General features: G+C 42.0%; 1 protein-coding gene across 1 annotated transcript in view; it reads left to right on the top strand.

Moving 5' to 3' along the window:
- The window catches only part of SYCP2 (synaptonemal complex protein 2), a 3,993,018-nt gene that overhangs the window by 2,516,217 nt on the left and 1,450,674 nt on the right, over nucleotides 1-26,127 (top strand). Inside the window, exon 33 of the mRNA XM_086932653.1 lies at nucleotides 17,077-17,262. Coding sequence (XP_086788779.1) covers nucleotides 17,077-17,262 — 186 coding nt within the window. The remainder of the gene's footprint in view (nucleotides 1-17,076; nucleotides 17,263-26,127) is intronic.

Genomic DNA, 26,127 nt, shown 5'->3' with positions numbered 1-26,127 from the left:
CTGCTCGAGGATGTGTCTGGCTTCTAATTTCCTCAACAGGACTTCTCGGTCACCACCACGTTAAAGTGGCGGGATCATATCAATCACAAAATAACTAAGGTATTCCAGGTGACTGCCATGGACATCCTTAAAATGCCTGCCTACTGGATATGTTGCATCCTGGTTACTGATTGCCCTCAGGTGCTGGAGTATACATTTATGGACCTGCAACTTGGTACTACCAACATATCGCAGCCAAAATGTACACTCCAGCACATTAACAGCAAAATCAGTTTTGTAAGTGCCTCAAAAAAGGGAGTTCTGTATGATGTTGTACTCTTTCCTAGCTTGCAAGCCTTGCATACTGCGCATTTGATAAATCCTTTAGTTGTCTATAACCAGGTATGCTTGGTTACTACCTCCAGACTGCTTTTTACGAGCATGTCACTCATAGAGCGTGCTTTCCGGAAGGTGACATTAGGAGCTTCTGTCAAGGATTCACCAATTACAGGGTCATTACGAATTACTGCCCAATTATTGTTAATTAATGTTGGCGGCTGTATATTATTATCAATCTCGGGAAATCAGCAGAGGTTGTTGGTACTGTAGCTTCGACATCAGCTCTAGCACTGGGACATAAGGCTGTAGACCTAGAAATAGACCTAGTTTTCATAATTGCCTTATCTATCATTTCTGCAGAATAACCCCTAGCCAGAAAACTTTTCTTGCTATCAATTTGGGCTGAGAAACAGTCCTCACCCACACTACAAATGTGTCTGATGCACAGCATCCCACCATAGGGTATGCTGCGTATCAGATGGTCTGGATGGTGACTGGTGGTGTGGAGCACTGTATTACCCGCCGTAGATTTACGGTGCAATTTAGTCTCAAGCCGACTATTCTGGATATAAACCTCCACATCCAGAAAATTTACAGACATCTGGCTGACTTGTGCTGTGAACCGCACAATGAGGTTGTTAACATTGATTTCTTGAATAAAAATAGACACTGCCGTCTCAGACCCCTTCCAAATAAGAAAAAGATTGTCAATGTAACAATACCAGACAACTATGTTATCAGTAAGAATTTGCTTGTATCTGGTTCTGGGGACTTTCTCCTCCCACATCCCCTTATGCAAACAAGCATAACTGGGGGAGAAGCAAGCCCCATAACCACAACTCTCATTTTTGGAATATATATACATATATCCACAAACAAAGTTTGGCTCAATAAGGAGATGCCACACAGCGGGAAGTTAATCACCTTTCAATTGACGAAACACAGCTCAACGAAAGGACAATCTCCCCCTCATTGAAATTCAAAAGCTCAACACGTTTTGAACACTCCTTTGCTCTTTCTCACAGGCAGAGTAAAGATCAGCATACAGCAGTTCAAAAGGAGCCTTATACATAATACAAGTCCCGCCCATGTGGGCGTATGCCTCCTGGCATGCTGGTGCTTGTGGTCCTTTTGTAAAATGAATGCCCAAGTGGGTGCTGTGCTAACCCTGATAATTGCTCACAGTGTTCCACCAGTCCGTTAGGCAGGCACAGGCCATTTCACTGAGCTGAACGTTAATGTTCCGTCAACATGGCCCTCCCGTTCCAAAGTGATTGAAGTTCAATCTCTCAGTCCGCTGAACTCACAGCAGGGCGTCTCTGCAACCTGAGCCAGGCCGCTAAACATCCACAAACAAAGTTTGGCTCAATGAGGGGACGATACACAGCGGGAAGTTAATCACCTTTTAATTGCGGAAACACAGCTCAGCGAAAGGGCAGTCTCCCCCTCCTTGAAATTCAAAAGCCCAACGTGTTTCGGACACTCCTGTGCTCTTGCTCGCGGGCAATTAAAAGGTGATTAACTTCCCGCTGTGTGGTGTCTCCTCATTCAGCCAAACTTTGTCACACACCTACTAAATCCTCCATCCAGACACTTATACATCCACTCATTATTCAATACAGCTTGGTGTATATATATATATATATATATATATATATATATATATATATGAACCAAGTAATCTTCAAATAACCACACTCCTGTCGTGGAAAACGAAGACACGGACCCAAAGGCTGCAGTCAAGGAGATCTTTAATAAAAACCTCGCTGGTTACGCGTTTCGAGCACCTAGTGCCCTTGGTCACACACCGCGCACCAGGTCAGCTACAAATTTATACATTTTTTTACCAGTGATGCTCCACCCATTTTCGTGGGTCACAAGGTGTAGACATAGAAAAAACACGTATTCAATTATAAACTACGTGCTCACCTCTATATACAATTGAACCAAATACCAGTGTTGATGGCATTAAGAAAAATTATAACTGCATGAATGCAATAATTTTAACTCATTAAACCATGACCATGTACAAAAAATATATATACACATACAAATATATTGTATATACACCCATCCATCCCATACTTGAACGTGTCCATCAAATTCAAATCCATGTATATACACCTAGAAAAATATATATATATACAAACTATCTTATATATAGTATCCAAATGTTATGTAAAAAAAAAATATATATATATATATATATATACACATATATATATATATATATATATACATGTATACATATATATAATAGCTTAGAAGAATGTAAACCAATTCTTCTATCAAATGGGGCATTTAGCCCACTATCATCATAAAAGCCCAATCTATGTTTTAAGAATGTTGAGCGTAAACAAAACTTGTGGCGTGATAACATGTAGAAGGAAAATGATAAATGGTTTTAATAGAACTAAGCACAAACTACCCCCCCCCCCCCCACAATGCATCCTAATTGTTAAAGTGGGCAGGAGGGTATAAATAACAGAAAGTAAAAACAGACTTGTTACTACAGTGATCAGGAACATTTATTGTTCGAAACGCGTAGGTGAAGGAAGTTTTACTGAGCTGGATTAAATTGCTTTAATCATCCGAGAAGAGTGCGGTGTATTCTTTGAATTGCTTGGAAATAATTTACGAGCCTTGTCCTTGACTCGTCACCTGCACCAGCTGGCTGGCCGCTCCTTCTCAAACAAGGGACGTTTGCTTTTGGATTTTATACATATATATATATATATATATATATATATATATATATATATATATATATATATATATATATATATATATATATATATATATATATATATATATAATACATATTTAAATTTTAAATTTTAAAGAAAAACACATTCACTGGATGATGTCATCAGTGATGTCATCAGTGATGTCATTGACCATGTCATGAATGGTGCAATGGTGAATCATGAATCATGAATGGTGCATCATCAGCAGTGCATTGCGGGGGCGTGAGTTATAGTTATACTGAAACTAACTATAACGGCAGAATTTCTATGGTTTTGTATGAGTGAAATGTCCAACTAACTATAACGTCAATGAAACCTTGAATCTGTGGAGTTTGAACACCACAGTCACCTGTCCGAACAAGAGGTAACCAAAACCACATGGGCTACGCAGGAAATAACTGAAAGAATCATGGAGTCTGAACAACGTTTTAAAACATGGGGGATTCGCCTAAAAATACAGGAAAAAACAGGATACCCAGAACCACTAAGCCAAGCACAAAAAGAGAGACTCGACTGCCTCGAAAACAAACAAAATTCAGAGAAAAGCACAAGCGTCCTGAAAGGAGCCAGAAGCATTTTAGTCTCCAAGACAGACATATACCCACCGAGCGCAAGGAAAGCCCAAGGACCAATCCGAGACGAGGACTGGTACTGGGTAGCAAGGACCATCAATACAAGACCTGAGAAGAAATGACAAAGCTCGCCACAAAACAATCCAAAAAACCATCAATTAAGAATTTGTTCCTGGAATATAAATGGCCTAGGAAATAAAGCAGACGACGCGCAGCTTCTACTATACCTCCAGAATTTTGATATAATTGCCCTTCAAGAGACCTGGTCGGATGAGCCGTACCAAATACAGGGCTTTAAAGCATACCACACACCAGCTTCAAGAAATGCTAAATATGGCCATTCAAAAGGTGGCCAAACAACTTACACCTCTATAAAGAGCATAAATGAAATAAAAAGTAAAGACGCCACACAGTCAGGGAACAACAGCATAAAAACAATAGAGCTGGAACTAGGGGGAAAAGACCAAAATCAAAAGCTAATACTGCTAAACGTATATGTTCACCCCCGGGAAAAAAAAGCCGGGATTAAACTACTAATTGCAGAAGTAACAAAGATACTGTCAGAGGAGTCAACAACCAACATCTTAGTAAATGGGGACTTTAATATGTACCTAGGCGGGCCCCAGCTAAGGGACTCATTCCTAGAAGAACATTTTAACATATGGGGAATCCCCCAACAGGTGGCCAGCAAATGGGGAAAACAAAGCAGATTGTCAAGAGAAAGCCTGAAAGATTTGGAACATCTCAACCTTGTAGCTCTAAACGGTCGTTTCATAAACGACATCCCATCGGCAGCCACTTTTCACAACACAATGGCAAGCTCCACAATAGACCTCACATTCTCATCTCTACAACTGTTTGGCAAAATTTGGGATTTTCGAATAGGAACAACCGCAGCCAGCGACCACCTACCGCAAGAGATCACTCTTGACACCTATGGGGCCGCGGCCACCTTACCAGTAGCCAATGTGGGATTATCATTCTTGGTTATACAAAAAAGGATAAAATGCAAAACGCACAACTTAGAAGGCTTCGAAAAAGAAGCGAAAAAACTGTGGGAAAAAAGCAAAGAGTCCCGGACAGATAATCTAAGCCGATGGGAATCATTCACCAGCAGCCTTGGAACTGCCCAAACAAGCTCAAAAACAGCCTTTAAAAACGTGGAAAATCAAAACCAACCAAGCTCCAAAAAGAGATCTCGCAACAAGGAAGAGGAAGACAAGAAAATAAAACGGAACACCAATTTAAAGATTCACAAGAAAAACATCAACAAACTATTGAGGCAACTACACCGAGAAGGCCCGAACAAAGAAGTCCAAAAGGAACTGCAAAAACAAAAATCCATCAAGAAGAAATTAATCTGGAACCTGAAAAGGGAGGCAGAGGATGACCTATGGGCAAAGCTGCTCCATGATGCAAAAGGAATACACACCAGTGGAAGATTCTGGAAGACAGTGAAAGACCTCCAGGATACCAGAAAACCCAGCATAAACTCACACATCACCGAAGAAGCCTGGTCTGAATTTCTATGGCTCCATTTCAATACAATAACAAATAACTCCGCCAAGAAGACATTAGAACTCAATAGAAAAAACTCAGACTGCATACAACAAACAGAGTCAACTTTAAAGTGCTTCTCAGAAAAACAAATCATAAGCAGGATAGCAAAAGGGAAGACAGAGGGGGCGCCAGGCCCCAACGGAATTCCTCCCATTTTGTACAAACGAAAACCGGAATATTGGGCAGCAGCCCTATTGCCACTATTCAAACAGATTTCTGAAACGGGAACGATTCCCGACTCATGGAAAGGCTCAATAATAGCTCCCATTCATAAGAAAGGCAGCAAAAATGAACCAAAAAATTACAGACTCGTTGCTCTAATTGACAATGAGGCCAAATACTATGCTGGCCTATTACTAGAGGAGCTCACAGAATGGGTAAATGAAAATGCAGTAATTCCCATCACCCAAACAGGCTTTCGGAAAAAACTAGGAACAATGACAAACATTATGGCCCTAACTCTGCTAATTGAATCCGCCAAACTCGCCAGTTCACCCCTCTATATATGCTTCATCGACTTCACCTCCGCTTTCGATAACATCAGCAGAAATTTACTATGGGAGAAGCTTGCCAACAGGAAAATGCCGACAACTTTACTATCACAACTGGTGCTATTACACACGGACACATGGGTACAAATCAAGCTAAGCTCAGGAGACTGCCTGTCAAGAAAAGTACAGACGACCAAGGGCCTCAAACAAGGGTGCGTTCTAGCCCCGACCCTCTTCAATATTTTTATGTCGGATCTTTCTCCAATGCTAGACGAATGCAATCCTCACGCCCCAAAACTAGGAGGACTTACAGTCTCAAACTTGATGTACGCCGATGATATCGTGCTCATTAGCCGGACGCCGATAGGGCTACAACACCTAATCAACACAACATACACCCACGCAGCCACGAACGGCCTCAGCATAAACCTCTCCAAAACAAAAGCCATGAGAGTAAATGGGAAGCCGGCCACATCTAAATTTCTCTGGCAAATGGGAGGCCTAACAGTGGAAACTGTGGACGAGTACAAATACCTGGGTGTAATTGTTGACAGTAAAGGGACATTCCTCCCTCAGAAGGAAGCAACATCAAGGAGAGGTACCACAATATCAGCAGCACTGAGAAACCTTAAAAAGAAAGTATCTGGCCGCAGTTTCACTCCACTCCTACAAATAATCCAAGCAAAACTAACACCGGCTATTACCTATGGAAGTGAATGTCTCCGAGGAAGGGACGCACAGATACTGAACAAAACAACAGCCAGGGCAATGCGAATGTTATTCAATCTGCCCAAATACACTTCACAAGCACAGATAAGACTCGAATTTGGCCTGAGAAACCAAGTAACAGAAAGAATGGGGGTCTATGCCAAAAGTTGGCACAAAATACGAGGAGCCGATGCCTCATCCATGGATTATCATCTCTGGAACGAGCTATCAGGGAGAAACACGAGCGCTGCCGCAAATTACCTAAAGCACTCCATAGAAACTTTGGAGCTACAAATAGCCTGGAAGAGCAACATCTCTCATAATTTGTTCAAACAACTAGCAAATAAATCTGTAAGGACCAAGTCTCTAATAGAGGACAAAGCTGCACTAACGAAAAGGGCACACGGCTGGATCGTCATCCAAAACTACACCAGCAGCTCATGCCAAAGCTACTTAGGAGCCGGTTTCACACGGTCTGCAAAGGAGAAATTCATACAACTAAGGCTGGGCATCCTCCCATCTCAAATCCATCTTCCCCCGTGGAAACGGCCACAAATGCCACCAAGTTGCCGATTATGTGGGGACACAAAAGAGGATATCCTTCACTTAATATGCATCTGTAAAGGTCTGGACAAAGAGCGCCGACAACATCTAAAGCCAACCCTAAAGAAACTGGGAATAAGGACATGCCGGCAGGCAGTCAAAGCATGCTTTGATGGAAAAAACATCCAATTAGCAAGTCATCTGGTAAAATTCCTGGAAAAAGCTGGTAAGAAGCAGAATGACAGAAGGGAGAGCCCGGAAGACACTAATCCACACAACATCTAACTCCGACTACCGTCCCATCAAGCCGCTACCACAAACTCAAGCCACAATTACCACGGATGGATTACGAACCTCAAAGAATCTGTAAAGGCTGCAGGGAGTCTGCGAGCTTGCCTTTTATTCTTTATTCTTTATTCTCTTCCAGTTTACAAAATGACTTAGTATTTAGATAACCGAAAGCCTAATCGTTTTCCAACATATATTTTTTTTGCTCAAGTAAGCTCTTAGAACATTTTTAAAATTAATCTAACTGAAATGTTTGATAGTCATATTTTACTAGACAAAAGTTTTATTTTAAGTTCATTCACATGTAAATATGCTGATTGCAATGGTTTTAATTAACTGAGCAATAAAATTATTCTATTCTATTCTATTCTATGGTTTTTTAAATGCTCACTTTTAACTATAACGTCCCTGAAACCTGTGTTTTTTTCAGTGAATATATATATATATATATATATATATATATATTGTAGGTACTGGATCCCACCAAATAGAAGGAAGCAGAGACGGCACACCAGGAAACCTTGCACAAAACCCTTTATTGTGCACTCGTTAACCCAAGACGACGCGTTTCGGCGTAAGCCTTTTTCAAGTAACCGCCATTTTGTTTTTTGCCACATTTATAGTCCCACAACTATTTTAGTACACAAAAGACATAAAGAAAATACTTAATGGTAAACCATTAACAATGAAAGGATAAATTCACAAAATTATGTATCATTATGTCAACAATTCAGCATTCATTGTATGCACGTTGGTAAATGCGTCTAGTGTGGAAAGTAGGCAATGTCAGACTACCCCGCTGCCGAAATTACTGGTGGTCGTAATAATGGTTGACAATGAGCCCTGCCGAGAACGTTGGCAAAATAATATATAATGCAACGAAAACCCGCATGTATCAGTGTCGAGGTAAATATTCCTCGTGAAGTGGTGCTTACATCGCTTGAAACCGCTAGGTATCATGGGGAATGTAGTTTGATACTGCGGATCGGGACCATAGTCCCGGGATAATATATGGGAGCTCCCTGATTCAAATGCGTGGTTAATGCCATCGGATGGGGCTATGTCAATAGAGGAGAGCTCCCCTCGTGAATAGACCATCATATGAGATTTGCCAGGGGGTAATGGGCGGTAAAAGGTCAAGGTGTGAGTGCTTTAAATTTAGGATGAGTGTAAAGTGAGAAATTACGATCCAAATGCATGTGTATATACAGTGAAAATTCAAAGAAAAGCATAAAAATTAAGTGACAACAACTCAAATTTAAATCCATTATCCTGAGTATGGTGTCAAGTTCCTATGTTCAACTATTAATGCATTACATACAATTCAAACAGTGGGGATAATGCCATACAGTCTACTAAATCCCAGAGGCTGAGCCACCCCACTAATTGTCTTACGCATGTCTAAACATAGGAAATTTTTTACAAATAAAACGTGAAAGAGTGTAACACACAAATCATTCATCACAACGCGGGTATACTTCTGCTAAGTCCTGGTCAGTACTAGGAGCCTATATGGGATGCCAATTCCTCCCCATAATTAAGTCCTTTTGGGGCCTTACTCTCCATGTCAATGATTCTTCTGGACTCTCTCATCCTAAGCTGCGTTTCACGGTCCCCACCTCTGATGGTTCTAGGTATTCTATCTATTCCATAGAATCTTAGACTGCCATTATTACTGCCATGTTTTTCTTCATAATGGCGAGCCATGGGGTAATTGTGGTCTTTATAGTACCTTTATGGTACCTCTCCTTGATAATGCTTCCTTCTGAGGGAGGAATGTCCCTTTACTGTCAACAATTACACCCAGGTATTTGTACTCGTCCACAGTTTCCACTGTTAGGCCTCCCATTTGCCAGAGAAATTTAGATGTGGCCGGCTTCCCATTTACTCTCATGGCTTTTGTTTTGGAGAGGTTTATGCTGAGGCCGTTCGTGGCTGCGTGGGTGTATGTTGTGTTGATTAGGTGTTGTAGCCCTATCGGCGTCTGGCTAATGAGCACGATATCATCGGCGTACATCAAGTTTGAGACTGTAAGTCCTCCTAGTTTTGGGGCGTGAGGATTGCATTCGTCTAGCATTGGAGAAAGATCCGACATACAAATATTGAAGAGGGTCGGGGCTAGAACGCACCCTTGTTTGAGGCCCTTGGTCGTCTGTACTTTTCTTGACAGCCGAGAACGTTGGCAAAATAATATATAATGCAACGAAAACCCGCATGTATCAGTGTTGAGGTAAATATTCCTCGTGAAGTGGTGCTTACATCGGCTTGAAACCGCTAGGTATCATGGGGAATGTAGTTTGATACTGCGGATCGGGACCATAGTCCCGGGATAATATATGGGAGCTCCCTGATTCAAATGCGTGGTTAATGCCATCGGATGGGGCTATGTCAATAGAGGAGAGCTCCCCTCGTGAATAGACCATCATATGAGATTTGCCAGGGGGTAATGGGCGGTAAAAGGTCAAGGTGTGAGTGCTTTAAATTTAGGATGAGTGTAAAGTGAGAAATTACGATCCAAATGCATGTGTATATACAGTGAAAATTCAAAGAAAAGCATAAAAATTAAGTGACAACAACTCAAATTTAAATCCATTATCCTGAGTATGGTGTCAAGTTCCTATGTTCAACTATTAATGCATTACATACAATTCAAACAGTGGGGATAATGCCATACAGTCTACTAAATCCCAGAGGCTGAGCCACCCCACTAATTGTCTTACGCATGTCTAAACATAGGAAATTTTTTACAAATAAAACGTGAAAGAGTGTAACACACAAATCATTCATCACAACGCGGGTATACTTCTGCTAAGTCCTGGTCAGTACTAGGAGCCTATATGGGATGCCAATTCCTCCCCATAATTAAGTCCTTTTGGGGCCTTACTCTCCATGTCAATGATTCTTCTGGACTCTCTCATCCTAAGCTGCGTTTCACGGTCCCCACCTCTGATGGTTCTAGGTATTCTATCTATTCCATAGAATCTTAGACTGCCATTATTACTGCCATGTTTTTCTTCATAATGGCGAGCCATGGGGTAATTGTGGTCTTTATTCGAAATGGCACGAAGGTGCTGCAGAATCCTGGTTTTTAATGGATGCTTGGTGCTCCCCACGTACTGGAGCCCACATGGGCATTCCAGTACGTAGATGGCGAAATCGGTATTACAGTTAATGGGTTGACTAATGGTACGTGTTTGACCTGTTCCTGTTTTGTAGCTCTTACAGGATTTACCATTGCGGTCACATTTACAACTCCCACATGTGGTGAAACCATTGGGAATTGGTGGCCATTTCGTGTGTTTGTCTTCGCCGGGATAGCTTCGAACTAGTTTATCTTTTAGGGATCGCGCCCTTCGGTACGTTATCTGTGGTCTGTTACCCACCAGTTCCCCCACAATAGGGTCAGATGTTACTATATTCCAGTTAGCTCACATTATTCTTTCCAAGGCCCAGGCTCCCCTACTGTAGTTAGTTATCATTCTGGGTGGATTGGGTCGGTGCTATTCTCCAATTCTTTCCTTCTGGAGTCACTTCTAGATGTACTGAATAGGACTTCCTCCTGTTTCAAACCTTGGACTTTGGTCTGAGCACTGTTTAGTACCTCATCACCATATCCCCTCTGAGTGAACCGTTCCATCATGGCCTTACGTTCCAGATGGAAATCTGCATCGGTGCTGCAATTGCGTCGAGCCCTCAAAAGCTCCCCATAGGGAATACTTCTCTTCAGGGGAGTCGGATGGTGGCTCGATGCATGCAGGTCTGCATTTCCAGCTGTTGTCTTCCGGAAAAGACGTGTTGTCAAATCCCCATCCTTTACCTCTACCGCCACAACCAGAAATTCACAATATGATTTACTGATTACATAAGTGAATTTAAGATTGAGGGTGTTATTTCCTAGATGGCTGATGTACTGTCTCGCCAGTGTTTCGGGGCCGTTCCAAATTAAAAATAGGTCATCGATGTACCTGACCCACATGAGGATGTGGTCAGTGTACATCTCAGATCCTTCAGCCCAGACGACCTGTTCCTCCCACCAGCCTAGGAAAAGATTCGCTAGGCTGGGGGCAAAACAAGTCCCCATTGCGGTCCCGGAGAGTTGCCGGTATACCGCCTTTTCAAACAGAAAAATGTTTTCCTGGAGACAGAATAACATCATTTTTTGTAACATAGTATTGTGCCTCCAACAATCCACATGGCGGCTCCTTAAGTAGTGCATACAGGTTTCCACACCCTTCACTTGATTGATACAAGTATACAGAGAGCATACATCCATACTGATCATATAGTATCCCTCCTCCCATTTTACATCATGCAATCTCCTAAGAAAGTCTGTGCTGTCTTTGCAAAATGAGTTCAGGTTTTGTACATATTCATTTAAGTACAGATCCAGGAATATGGATGTGTTCTCCAATAACCCTCCATTGGATGAAACAATAGGACGCCCTGGTGGTCTAGTGGGGTCCTTATGGATCTTGGGGAGGAAGTATATACAGGGGATGTGCGGATTCTCTGTCTTTAGGAATTTGTACTCGTCAGTGTCCAATAGACCAGTGTGGTACCAGTCCCCAAGTAGTGAGTGATATTCCTTAATGGTACGTCTGTACCTTTCCCAATTGATGAGTTCATAACATGACGAGTCACTCAATTGTCTCATGGCTTCTTCTTTATAGTCCTTGTAGTTCATTACTACTACATTGCCCCCCTTGTCGGAGGGCTTGATTATAATGGAGCCATCGTCCTCTAATGATTTTATTGCATTTCGTTGTTCCTTGGTTAGGTTGTCCCATTTAGAATTCTTGAAATTCATTCGAGTTCGTTTTAGCTCATTCGTCACCACTTGGTTGTATGCTTCAATGTTGTCGAATGGAACATTAGGATTAAATTTTGTTTTTAATTTTAGGCCACTGTGTTTGACTCGTTCGCCTGTTACTCCACAGGCTTGTAGTACAGCATGTTCACTTCTCTCATTAGCATCATCCGTTTCCAATGAGTACATGTCTTTCAGAAGTTCCAAGTCATGTACCTGCAGGTTATTGATATTCGAACCCACTTGATCCGGGGTTTGTTGCTTGTTCCTGGAGCGCGTTGCGTATATTTTCATCAATTTTAGTTTCCTAATGAAAAGGAAGAGGTCCACCCTGGTATCCACATAGTTCAGTGGGGCACTGGGGCAAAAGGATAGACCTAATTGTAGCACTGAAGTCTCAACTTGACTCAGGGTTCTGTCCGAGATGTTGACGACAGTTTTGTTTACTTCATTGTCCTCTTGATTGGATTTGCACATTTTGGTTTTTCTGTGTTTCCTTTTTAGCTTTCTTCTTCTACTGGCATCCCGCGTCCTCTTCCTCTTACTTTTTTGGTGGAGCTTTTGCCCCTTGATGTTTGGCCCTTCGTTTGTACTCTGTTCTGTTGGCCTGGATCGTTCTTCTGATTCAGAATTTCGAACTCCTGGTGGATGGTCAGCGGAAGCTCGTCTAAAGGGATACCACGAGTGCGATCCTCTGTGTGCACTTCGTGCCATTTCGAATAAAGACCACAATTACCCCATGGCTCGCCATTATGAAGAAAAACATGGCAGTAATAATGGCAGTCTAAGATTCTGTGGAATAGATAGAATACCTTGAACCATCAGAGGTGGGGACCGTGAAACGCAGCTTAGGATGAGAGAGTCCAGAAGAATCATTGACATGGAGAGTAAGGCCCCAAAAGGACTTAATTATGGGGAGGAATTGGCATCCCATATAGGCTCCTAGTACTGACCAGGACTTAGCAGAAGTATACCCGCGTTGTGATGAATGATTTGTGTGTTACACTCTTTCACGTTTTATTTGTAAAAAATTTCCTATGTTTAGACATGCGTAAGACAATTAGTGGGGTGGCTCAGCCTCTGGGATTTAGTAGACTGTATGGCATTATCCCCACTGTTTGAATTGTATGTAATGCATTAATAGTTGAACATAGGAACTTGACACCATACTCAGGATAATGGATTTAAATTTGAGTTGGTTGTCACTTAATTTTTATGCTTTTCTTTGAATTTTCACTGTATATACACATGCATTTGGATCGTAATTTCTCACTTTACACTCATCCTAAATTTAAAGCACTCACACCTTGACCTTTTACCGCCCATTACCCCCTGGCAAATCTCATATGATGGTCTATTCACGAGGGGAGCTCTCCTCTATTGACATAGCCCCATGCGATGGCATTAACCACGCATTTCAATCAGGGAGCTCCCATATATTATCCCGGGACTATGGTCCCGATCCGCAGTATCAAACTACATTCCCCATGATACCTAGCGGTTTCAAGCCGATGTAAGCACCACTTCACGAGGAATATTTACCTCGACACTGATACATGCGGGTTTTCGTTGCATTATGTATTATTTTGCCAACGTTCTCGGCAGGGCTCATTGTCAACCATTATTACGACCACCAGTAATTTCGGCAGCGGGGTAGTCTGACATTGCCTACTTTCCACACTAGACGCATTTACCAACGTGCATACAATGAATGCTGAATTGTTGACATAATGATACATAATTTTGTGAATTTATCCTTTCATTGTTAATGGTTTACCATTAAGTATTTTCTTTATGTCTTTTGTGTACTAAAATAGTTGTGGGACTATAAATGTGGCAAAAAACAAAATGGTGGTTACTTGAAAAAGGCTTACGCCGAAACGCGTCGTCTTGGGTTAACGAGTGCACAATAAAGGGTTTTGTGCAAGGTTTCCTGGTGTGCCGTCTCTGCTTCCTTCTATTTGGTGGGATCCAGTACCTACAGTATTAAGGTAGCGGCTGCTGCTACCGACGGCATCAGCGTTGTTTGGTTGAGGGTCGTTCAAGCAGCAATGTGAACATGATATATATATATATATATATATATATATATATATATATATATACACACACACACACACACACACACACACACACACACACACAAAGGTCGACTCTTTGGTACATTTGCGGCGCGATCAAGGGAGACAAATGTAGACAGAGGAAAGTTAATTTCTACGCTGTCTGGGGTTATATACGCTCCACTTCCCATTTGTGCACTTACTTAAAGCTAAACGACTGTGACACTGGTCGGTAGCTCAACTTTTACATGAGAGAGTATTACACTTGTTGCTTATAGATCAACAATGACTCTTGTGGTCTAAACCTGCCGTGAGTCTGGAGACACCTGATCGCCTACATTTGCTGCCTACACACATTTGACTTTCATATATCACCACAGAACGCGACCTAGCCGTTCATAGACGTTTCTACATCCACCCAATGATCATCTTATGGGACCTTCAAGAGATCTTTAAGCCCTGATGAAGCTCTGCAAGGAACGAAACTCGTTGGCTGTGGCCTATTTAAGAGTGAACCAATAAAGGATTTATTTTTCATAATATTGAAAGTTTCTGGACTTCTAATTTTGGTGCACCATCCATATCTTCAACATTTTGGTATCTTTTGCAACAGTGGAGCCTTTGTGTGGCCAGCTCCGAATGTTCTGTGCACAAACCTAATACTGACAAACTCATTGAAGAAACTGAAGTGCCTAACTGTGGTCAGCCACATTGTTTGTTTCTTGCAACAGTTCTGGGTGGATGACCAGCTCTTTGTTGGGTACGTGGGTGCAAAGAAAGGTCGGGCCGTACACAAACGGACTAACTCCGGATGGGTTGTTTTGTGTATCAAAGCCTGCTATTCTCTGGCGAAGAAGGAGCCTCCAGTGGGGCTGCGCGCCCATTCCACCAGGTCAACGGCAGCAACTACTGCTCAGGGATGAGGCGTTCCTCTAAATGTTGTAATCAAAAAGAGAGAGGAGAACTAGAGAGGCTAGTCGGTTTCCCCAGTTTATATGTTAGCAATCAATGAGAACTAGCTCTAGTTTAAATTGTTTGCATGTCTGCGGGTGGAGGAAAACCATTAGGTTTTATGAAGGCCCTCACCCACCAATCTAGTTGGTGGCATGCTTCATCATCGGGCCCCACTCGAGGTACCGAGTGTACCTCAGGTGTGCTTTGACGGCAGATTACTGCGGAGCGGGTTTTTTTGGTTCATGAGGTGCTGTAAGTGTGCTCTGAGTGAGGTTTAAAATACTGTCCTGGGTGTCCCAAAGACTGTTTTAATGGTGGGCCCCAGGCAGTCAATAAAAACAAAGGCTATCGGACGTGAACAGTAGGCTTATGGCCTCCGACGTCCTGTGCGGTCAACTAGTTTCAGCCAGGCCTTTTCTTCTACTGGCTTTCGTCAGGACCTTATATGTGTAGGGTGTTAGTATGAGTTTGTCAGTGCCCTGTGTGTCAGTGCCCTGTGTGTAAAGCACACGCTACGGTGCTTATATGTACAAGAGGTGTTTCCTCTCAAGTTGTACACCTGATTTTAGCGAACAACTCAGCATGGAGCTCAGCTGGGGGCCAGGACCATGTGCACTTGCGCGATGTCGCTGGGCCCGCAATTAACCTGTTTTCCGGGCAGAGACTCCGTGAGAGGAACGTGGGTGGGAGGAAAGGTTGGGCCGTACACAAACGGATTAACTCCAGATGAGTTGTTTTGTGTATCAAAGCCTGCTATTCTCTGGCAAAGAAGGAGCCTCCAGTGGGGCTGCTTGCCCATTCCACCAGGTCGACGGCAGCAACTACTACTCTGGGATGAGGCGTTCCTCTAAATGGCATCTGTCAGGCAGCCACGTGGGCCTCGCTACACAAGTTTACAAAACACTACTGTCTTGATAGTCAGGTCCGGAGAGACGGCTTCTTTGTCCGTTCTTTTCTCCAGAACTTTCTGGTGTGAGATTGGTTTGCAGATCCACCACCAGGGTTGGTATTGCTGGGGTATCTGTTCTAAGGTAAGGAATCTATAACTAACGTGTTTCTTTCAGATGAACAAGTTACTTACCTTCGGTAACAATATATCTCTAAGAAACATTAGTTAGTTATAGATTCCTTACCGCCCACTCATCCTCCCAGTTCTGCATATTGAATTTTAGTGTTAAGGATATCCTTTAGGGCCCTAGTTTTGTGCACCAGTGGTCAGTGTCTTGCATGGCTCTGCGTTTCTGCACAGAAAGTTGTGTACAGAACTGACGTCAGCGCGCGAGGGCGGCTTCTAAGTAGCTACCGTGACTTCATCCCAGTGAAACAACACCAACTACGGACGCAGAGCCGACCGACGCCACCTTCCGGCGTGCAGAAATACTGCTGACGAAAAAACTTTCCAGATTCAGTCTGGCGCCTGGGGGTAATTCTAAGGTAAGGAATCTATAACAAATTAATGTTTTTTTGAGATATATTGTTACCGAACGTAAGTAAGTTGTTCTTTGTGAATAGTGCCCTTTCTGTCCAGGACCGCCATAGTTTACCAATACCCAAATAGGAAAAGCTCTTGTAGAAATCAGACTGGCCACCAAAAATAAACTAGTCCATGGGCAAAGCCATTCTTTGTGATTTGGTGCCTGCTCAATGATTGTCCAAACGGTGACCCCATTATCAGAAAAACCATCTTACCCCAACCTCTAAATGAGACAGTGGATGTCCATTTGCCACCCACTATCCAATGCACTATAAAACTTGGTTCATACTTTCACTTCATACCATTTCATCAACAATTGTGAATGAGTAGAAAATATTAAATGTTTAAAGATTCTTACTCCAGTATTGGAACTTTCATAGATTCACATGCTTGAATCATTCCCCGTTGTCATGATAGGAGTCCCCGGTACTTAAAATAGTAGTATTAGTAGTAGACTTAAATAGTCATAATACACTAATAGGTATAGACTAAAGAAGGCATAGGCTAGTTCCTACAGTCACTAACGTTTCTTTTTCACATGTTCACATTTTAAGGTTATTGACAGAAGTAAGACAAATGCAAAGACTGCTAAAAGAAATGCAGACGAGAGAGTGTCCAAACGTCCTCGACGAGCAACAGTGAAAAATAAAAGCTATAAGGAGCTTTCAAATTCTGAGACAGAGAGTGAGGTTGAATCTATAAAGCCTTCACCGTTAATGGCAGAAAAGTACAGAAATTTGGTAATGAACAGTTAAATTGCACTATAACTATTTGTTATGATTATTGCAAGTTGAACTGTGAATTAGAGCATTCAGTTGTGCCTTTGGGCATTTATGTTCTCTATAAAATGGATAGACTATTAATTGGTGTATGCTTGACCACTAGCATATATGTGAAGACATTGCATGTCTGTGTTTGAATTTATATGAGTTATAAAGCATTGCTTATACATGTGGTGAACTGTGATGTATGATGGTTTTGCGGCTTTGCGGATACGAATGGGATTGGGAGGAAATGCTACATGGCCCCTGAATTGAGCGTCGTGATGTCAGATGCCACAGTCGAGCTGAGCTGTAGAGCCGCGCTGAGAAGAGGTGCGCAGGTGGCGGCAGGCCTGAGGCAGATCGCGACGCAACATACCAGGCCGGAGAAGGAGAAAATGTCGGTCCGGGCTCGGCAGTCGGCCGCAAAGATGGGAGAATCAAGAACAAAGCCGAGCGGAAGGTAAAGTAAGGCCAGAACGCGGTGGTAGTAGCTACCACTCATAGGAGACTCATAAGAGTGTGAGTCTGGGCCTGTACGCCGAAGCAGTCCAGCTTGGTCTGGGCACGGCTTACAGTCGGCCCGGTGAGCTTCCACTCCTGCCCCCCACCCTCCAGCTCTCCTTAGGCTCAGTGGCTTCAGTTTATATCCAAAAACCTAACTTGTTGGGGAGTTCCTAGGACGAGGAAACTGGTGGAGAAGAAAGGAGAGGAGCAGAGGCGCTGCAGATGGGAACTGAGGAGTGGCTGCACGTGAAAAGTGGTTGTTTAGAAATTCTGCAAGCGACCCAAGACAAAAGTGAAGGAGAGGGTCCGGCACTCTAAGGACTTTGTGCTCAGCCCAGTAAGTCTGTCTGGATATTGTATCCTCCCGCTTTATATACCTGCTGCTCCTTCTCTCTTTAGACACAGCCCAAGCAGTCCTGTGAAAGGCGTGTAGAGTGCTGGCAGCCATATTGGGGACAGAAGTGGTATCAAGGGCAAAGTCAACTACAGCCCCCCCGCTGGATTATCTGTAACATATGCCCTAGTTCTAAATCTATATGTGCTGGATAGCAGATAGGGTGACCAACTGGCATTGGTGCAAATTCAGGACAGTGAGTGTAAAAATTCAGGACAAAGGGTCAAAATTCAGGACACAAATTCAGGACAGGAGGTCAAAATTCAGGACAAAACTTCAGGACAATTGGATACGTTTTACAGACACATCAGAAGTGGCCCTATTAGAGAAATCTGTGAAAAACTCCAATCACATCTGGATCCTCTTTTTTTCCTGACTAAATATGTCATTTCGGACCAAAGAATTTTAAATGGAAAAGCCTCCTCTCCTTTCCCTATTTCCTCTAATAAGTCTGCTCTTTCCAAAGGGTGCCTGTCTCACCATCATTGCTGGAGTTCCAACCGAATGAATTCCTGTCAAGTGAATGCTGCTCCAAATTGCAGCTGCAGGGTTGTGTATTAAAAAAAAAAGACCAGCCTTTTTCGCTAGAGACGTTTTTTGAGCTTGAGGTTTCCTCACTTTTGTCATCAACATCCCCATGTCCAGAAATGAATAGGTAGAGAATGTCTTCCCCATCTTTCAAAAAAGCAAGAATGTAACAGTCCAATCATCTGTAGTGGAGGATAAGAAGATCAATATTAAAAATAAAAGTGTCCACATGCAGAAGATGTTAAAGAGGAAAAACCTCTGATGAATATCTAGAAAAATAAGAAAGAGACTGCGCTTTGATTTAAATTTGACTTTGAATCCCATCTCGACTTGCAGCACAGGGGGAAGAAGGACAAGTTGAAGCAAATATAAGGGAGTCTATGGCTCTTGTAACGATGTTGGTTGAAGTTGTCACTGACCAACACCGTTTTGTGGAAAGAACCGCCCGACCATAGGTCAGCGGTTCCGACCACGAAATTAGGATGCAACCGCAAAAGGTGCGGTCGCAAACTTACATTTTTCAATGGTAGCTTGTGTGGGCGGTGGCAAACGCCTGCAACACAAGATCCCATTGAAAAACTGAAGTTTTTAAACATCCCTGTACCGTGTGGCAGGCACTGTGAGAGACTGACACACGGTACAGGGATGTTAAGGGAGGGTGGCGCCCTCCAGGGCCAAATGCATTGGGCCAGTGGGGAAGGGAGCCCTGCTAGGGGCCCTCAAAGTCAGTTTCCGACAGCCAATCCATGTCAGAAAGGCCAACATGGATTGGCTGTCGGAAACCAACTTCATAATCCCAACGGGAGAAACGCCATCCTTTAGGGATTATGAGGGTTTCTGCCTGGCTGACGGGCTCCTTGATCCCGTCGGAACTGTGTCGGATTCGCCGGCCGGTTTGAACTTCGACCACCGTTATCATGATATGGCAGTCAGACTTTAAACCTACCATGTCGGTCGGAAAGCCTCTGACCAGCGGTCAGAATCTTTCCAACCAACTTCGTAATCAGGTCCTTTGTTGTCACCGAGGAACTTATATAACCTAACTTCAGTCTCGCAAGGAGAAAATGCCCCAGCTTCAACTCCGTAATGGTGACATCGCATAATTTGAACCCTAATGTTGCATTATTCTCTTCTACATTAGGGAACAATGTTATTGATAATCCTAATGGGAGATGGCCTATTGGGGATATTTTGGCCAGTCATCCAATGTCGATACCCCTGTCCCTAGACTTTAGTTCCATTTTTGATCAGGAGTTGTATGTGAATAGGTCATTCCTACTGGGTTGTTTTTCAGACATCCCCAGTCTTCAAATGGTGCAGAGTAGTGATCTTGCTTTGGTTCAAGTCTTAGCTCACTGTAGCCATGGAGGATCTAGAGGGACCTTCTGTTCTGAGGTGAACTCCAATCTAATAATCCTGAACATTGATAAATTATAATGCCGTGGTATTTATGCTCTTGTTCCACGGAAGAAGACAGCTCTTAAAAAAATCTTCATGTACTTTTAATGGTCTTAACGGCCAGGTCAACTGTCATTCTGTCCCCTCTTCTTTAGAAGTCCCTCACTTGGAGGGAGAAAGTATAATGCAGGTCTTTATTACAAAAGGTGGTAGAAGAGTTTCTCTGTTTGCTGAGAGATAGAACAAACGAAGCAGTCTAAAGATGAGGAAGATAGAAAATGGAGCTGGGTGGCGGGGGCTCTCAATGCTAACATCTCTACAGGTATAAGGTTTAGGAATTATTACTACTAAGGCTTTCAAATTAGTCTCTTGGAATGCAGCTGGCTTACACACTGATAACAATAAATTGAAATTTCTGAAAGAACAGAAAGCCGTAACAGTATGCATTCAAGAATTTTGGATTGTAAAGAACTGGTCTATAGAAGAATATACTGTCTTAAGACGTCCTGCATTCCCTGCCAATAGAGGACATGCAGTTCAGTTCAGTTCAACAAGCTTTATTCGGTGTGTACAACATCCATAAAAGCATACAAAAATGTTTTACAAACATTTCCAAAACAACAATGTCCACCATACATAGATCAATCCTATAAATACCATATTGTTCAGTTGACAAGGACAATTCCTTGTCTTACATCAATTGCTTTTTGTATATATGATACAAAATAAAAACGTATCCTTGGATCATCAAGAGAAACAAGTAATTTCATAATAGCATAGGTTGTTCTTACATTGTGTTTTTTAAAAAGTGGTTTCCAATATAAAAACACCTAAAATACAAATAGAAATTACAAAAGAGCATAAAGTGCATAGTGCTCTGTTTTGACTGTTCGTCACAAGGGCCTGGAGTGGTTGGATGCATCCTTGTAATAGGGAAAGAAACTAGGTGGTGTACTATTCCCAGCCGAAGTCTAATTAGAACAAAGCGGTGTGAGGAGGACCTTGTGACTGTAGACAAATAATCTTGGAACCCTATTCTAATATCATTGTTTGATAAAATATAAAGGGAGTTTGCTTCCCTACTTCCCGTATGCGGAGCTCTTTTTTATGGGCAACAAATGTATCCCTTATCTCCTGTTTAGATAAATGTATCACCTGTCCTGGATCATCATGGATCGGAAACTTAAATAATTCACTATATAAATCAATGATATATTTTAACCAGGGAATACGTAGGCTTTTATCCAGAAGGAGACAGTCCTTAATGACAATTTGGGTAGATTTGGTTTCATCTTTGGCCCAAATTAATCTCCATAGCAATAGTGGGTGCATAGCAATCTTATCAGTTAAATAATCTAAACCTACTTCTTGATGAGTTATTTCGATAGAAGCTGAGGTAGGTAAGCTTAAAAGGCGTTTAAATAAAAAAGGTTTTCTTCCAGTTATGGCCCTAGACCCCTGCACCGTATAAAGAAATGGCGACACATCTAGCCTTATATATGTCTACCACATCTTTCATACAGTAGTCACCTAACTTTGATGGAAATCGAAAGATCCCATGTGTTAATCATTTTTGTTCAGACGTTAGTTAACTCACGCGTCCAGTTCCCATTGCCTGAGCATGTTATACCTAGGTAACAAAAATGATTGACTGTTTCCACTGGGGTACTATCGATGTAAAAGGTCTTGCATTTCTTGGGCTTAGGGCCACATGCTATAGCAAAAGTTTTTGTTTTATTATTTAACAATTTCCTACTGGCAATAAAAATCCCAAATGTATCCAATTAATCATTGGAGGCCAACCGGTGTTCTAGAGAGGAACATTGCATCATCTGCCTAAAGCAGAATTGGTACAGTAGTACCAGCAATTTGAGGTGCATCCTCTTGTACTAAGGGCTTTGTCGACCTCATTTATAAATATTGAAAAGAGCAATAGTGCTAAGCTACAACCCTGGCGGATGCCTCATTTAACAGCAAAATTTGGTGTGCACTCACCACACTGTCCATATCGCACTTTACATGACAGTGATTCATACAACCTTGCCAGAAAAAAATATGGGTTTGGGAGCTCCAAGGTTAAGCAGAATGGGCCATAAGATAGTATGATCGACAAGATCAAAGGCACTACTAAGAACTGCAAAACACAGGTGTAAATTCCCCTTCTTGGCACACCTGTATTTTCCTATTAAAAGTTCTAAGTAAATAGATTGCCCTATTGTGCCTAGCCCTTTTCTGAAGCCCTATTGAACTGGAGAGAGTATCTGGTTCTCATTAGCCCACTCTTCTAATCTTACCAGTAATACTTTACTCATCACCTTTACTGATGAGTCTAGTAGAGAAATAGGGTGATGATTTTTAGCTTCTGATTTATTTCCTTTTTTTAAAACAGGAATTACAACTGAATGTCCCCATGTCGGTGGTATGGAATCTGTCACTGCTGAATTAAAAACTCTAGTGAGGCCCCATAAAGCTGTAATTGCTTTATAAAAATCTACTGGGACCCCACAAGGGACCAGTGCTTTCCCTCCCTTACTTCCGGGCAGTCCCATCTAAATTTCATCTAGTGTAAAGTTTAGAAGTATAACCAGCTATCTGCTCTGTGTTGGACTTTGGGACCTTGATACTTCATAATATATCGGATTAAAAATGCTTGAAAAGTGTATTACCCATGCTTCACAATTAAGATGTGATAGTTACTCAGGAATTGACTAGGACTTTAAAAACAGCGCATTAACAGTTTCCCAAAATAACTTGTTGTTAGCTGTGTCTGTTGCCATTTGTTAACTTGTCCCACTATAACTGCTGTAACTCCCTTCTGATTATCAGTGCGCATTTATAATCAAAACATAAATTTTTGATCAATTCATTATTTTTCGGTTTGTTATTCAAAGTCTGTTTCAGTAGTTTTAGAGCCTGGGAACATGTATAATCAAACCAGCCCCTGCATTGTTTGCTTTTGTTCCTGGGTTGGGCAGTCAAAACCCCTTCAATAACTTGATTAATTTTACTAAAATTTGCCAACAACTGGGGGTGGGAGGGGGCGGGGGGGGACTAAAATCTTCATTAAGATTAATCTCTGCACCACATTTGGTAACCATTTCGTGTATTACCTTTGTCGGATCCACCCCCTCCCATTTAATTTGTGTCCCATTTGGTCTAATAGGGGCAATGTTAATAATACTACTTTGTTGTGATACAACTTTTGGACCCCGGGCAAGGGTAGACATAATAATACAGTTGTGGTCACTGAGTGCTAACTGGGAGGTTCTTGGGGTGGAACACATTTAATATAAACTTGTAGAAATTAACACATGATCAATAATGGATGCAGCATTTCTACCTATAAAAGTCGGAATTAAACCCCCACGGTATCAGGGGCACATTGTAACAATTCCATGTCGTATTTGGACATCATAGTGTTTAAAGCACAACAATAGTCATTATGTGGGAAGTGTACACAATCATCACCCTCGTCGTTCCTATACCCGCAGACTTTCCTCATAGATAATGAACATGTTTGCTTATTGAAATCCCCAACCCATATGATTGTGACATTAGTCCTGGTCAAATGTAACAAATTATCAAGCCCTTTGTCTAACTCAATTACAATGTTACTGCGACTTTGATCAAACACATTGTTATAGTAATTAACTATGACCACGTTCCTGCCGTCTTTACAAGACAACCATATATTCTGAGAATGTGCTCTAATTGTAACAGCTCTTTTTAACAATAGCTGGTAGCTTATCAGAAACAAGAGTCTTCCTGCAGGTGAGGGTGCTTCCTGTAACCAGTATGAGGTAAACCCTTCTATATAAATAGGGTCTGTACACCAAGTTACATCATGTTTATTAATAAATTCTACCCAACCAAGTGAGTCCTGTTTCTTTCCTAGTCCGTCGATATTCCAGGTTACAATTGTCTATCCATTTTCTGATATCTGTCCTGGATTAACACTTACCTTTACTCGCGTTATCTATATTCATGTGCACGGTCTCTACATACATGTTCACAGTGTCAGTGACAGCGATTGGTTCATTTTCTAATAGATTATTATCAGCTAGTCCATCTACACCATAATCAGCTATATAATTTCCTGTACGGATGGGCTCTATGCTAGGGAGACAAGAACCCCATTGTCAATCGATGTCTTGTAGAGTACTCCGGGTTTAGAATCTGTTTGACACAGTGACTTCATATTGGGGATGAGTTGATAAATTGGGGGTTGTATGAGGATGGCCTTGATCAATTTCCCTATTGTGTCAGGCTTAGATGTCTGTAAAAGAAGCCAAGTGGTTTTAACGACATATACTGGTCAAATTGTAATGGTCGGGGCACTCTGTCCAGGGTAAATCTAGCCCAGCCCGGGGTTCGAAAATTAATAATTATACAGTCTCCTTGTAAGCTCTTGTATAAGGGACCGATCCAACTTACTCTGCTAGTTAGAAGTATTTGGCTTGCTTCTGCCACTGGATAACAACAGTTCTTAGCTAACCCGTGTACCACTTTATTTTCTAATGTATCATGCATTTCATTTAGGCCGGGCTGTAGATGGGGCACATTAGCCAGGACTGCAACATACGGCCAGCATTCAGGTGACAAGTTTATCAATACATCTTCTTTCCCTCTTTTACGACCTTAGCTTTTGGTTTGGTATTCTTCTCAGACGATTGGCCTGCCTCAAGCCCATCCCCTCTAGTTTGGTGATGTTGATTTGGCGAGGCTTGTTGTCTGGGGGATAGAGGTTACTGGCTCGCTTTTTCCATTTTTGCTCCGTAAATTTGTTATATTATTAGATCGCCTAGGTAGAGCTCTATCTGACTCCTTACATTTTGCATTATCTAAGGTGGTTGTTGCCTGGGGCTGGGTTCATTTGGGCCTCTCATTACAGCATCTCTCCTTATATCTTTACCGGAATTTGTGTTTGCTAACAAGCCACTAATCCTGGGCCCTTTGCTCGCCAAATTATCAAGTTCATCACAAAGTGGTTCAAATAACTCCTCCGCCTTAGTTATTAAACGATCTACAATTTGTGTAGTTTGTAATTTAATTACATTGCCTTGTACCTTTTAGCTAACTCAGGTTTGATCTATTGAATTCTGTGTTGGTCCTTTTCTCACTCTTTTACTGGATTTATTACTCCCCACCTTTACTTGGCTCTTCTTACATCCTCTCTTCCTTTTCGGGGAGGGTGAACCATCAGGGGAATTCATGTGTGGGAAGTCAGTTTGAATATGGGATTCTAGGTCAGGTTCTAATATGATTTCAGTTATCCTAGAAGTGCCTTGTTGCTCAGTATGGGTTGTTGTTTCCCTTGACTGTACCTGTGCACCACCTTCCAACACTAATCCCCTAGCCTCACCTATTACCACTTCTGCCACCATGCCTGGGGTCAAAGATAGACGGCGTTCTGTTCTAGCTATTTCCTCCGTAAATGCAGTAACCACTCTTACTAAAAAAGAGTCAAAGGTAGTGCATGGGGTGCATGAGGAGTTGGTATCAGATTTTAGCATCTTACGCTTCACCATTTTTCGCCCCTTTATAGGTATATATAGTCTGGTCCTGGTGTATCTTAAAATAGGGTAATAACCTGGCAAATTATTTGAAGTAAAGTTAGGAGGGACGGAGATACAGAATACCAAGTACAAGGTATGTGGGATTTAACTTTGAAGTGCAGAGTGCAAAGATACAAGGAGCGAGTTACAAAGTGCAAAGTGCTAGATACTAAGAAGATGCTAATAAAACCAATGAAGCATATCCTGATCGATGTAAATACAACACAGTATCAAAATCACTTTAATTATACTAACCCTTTCAAGTTTTTACACAATATAATACCATTATTTAAGCACATTTATGTAAAAGAAACCTGTTAAAACTCAGATTAAAAAAGTTCAAGTCCTGTCCTGTCCAATTCCACCTTAATGCTAATGTAATAACTTATACTTCGAAGGTAGCAATTCAGGTTTACTTGAATGTAGTTTTTCCTTCTCTGCCGTTTCACGTTGATCACACAT

Source organism: Lissotriton vulgaris, chromosome 7 (genome assembly GCF_964263255.1).
Source record: "Lissotriton vulgaris chromosome 7, aLisVul1.2, whole genome shotgun sequence".
Lineage (NCBI taxonomy): Eukaryota > Metazoa > Chordata > Amphibia > Caudata > Salamandridae > Lissotriton > Lissotriton vulgaris.
This window is presented reverse-complemented; position numbering and strand designations above follow the sequence as displayed.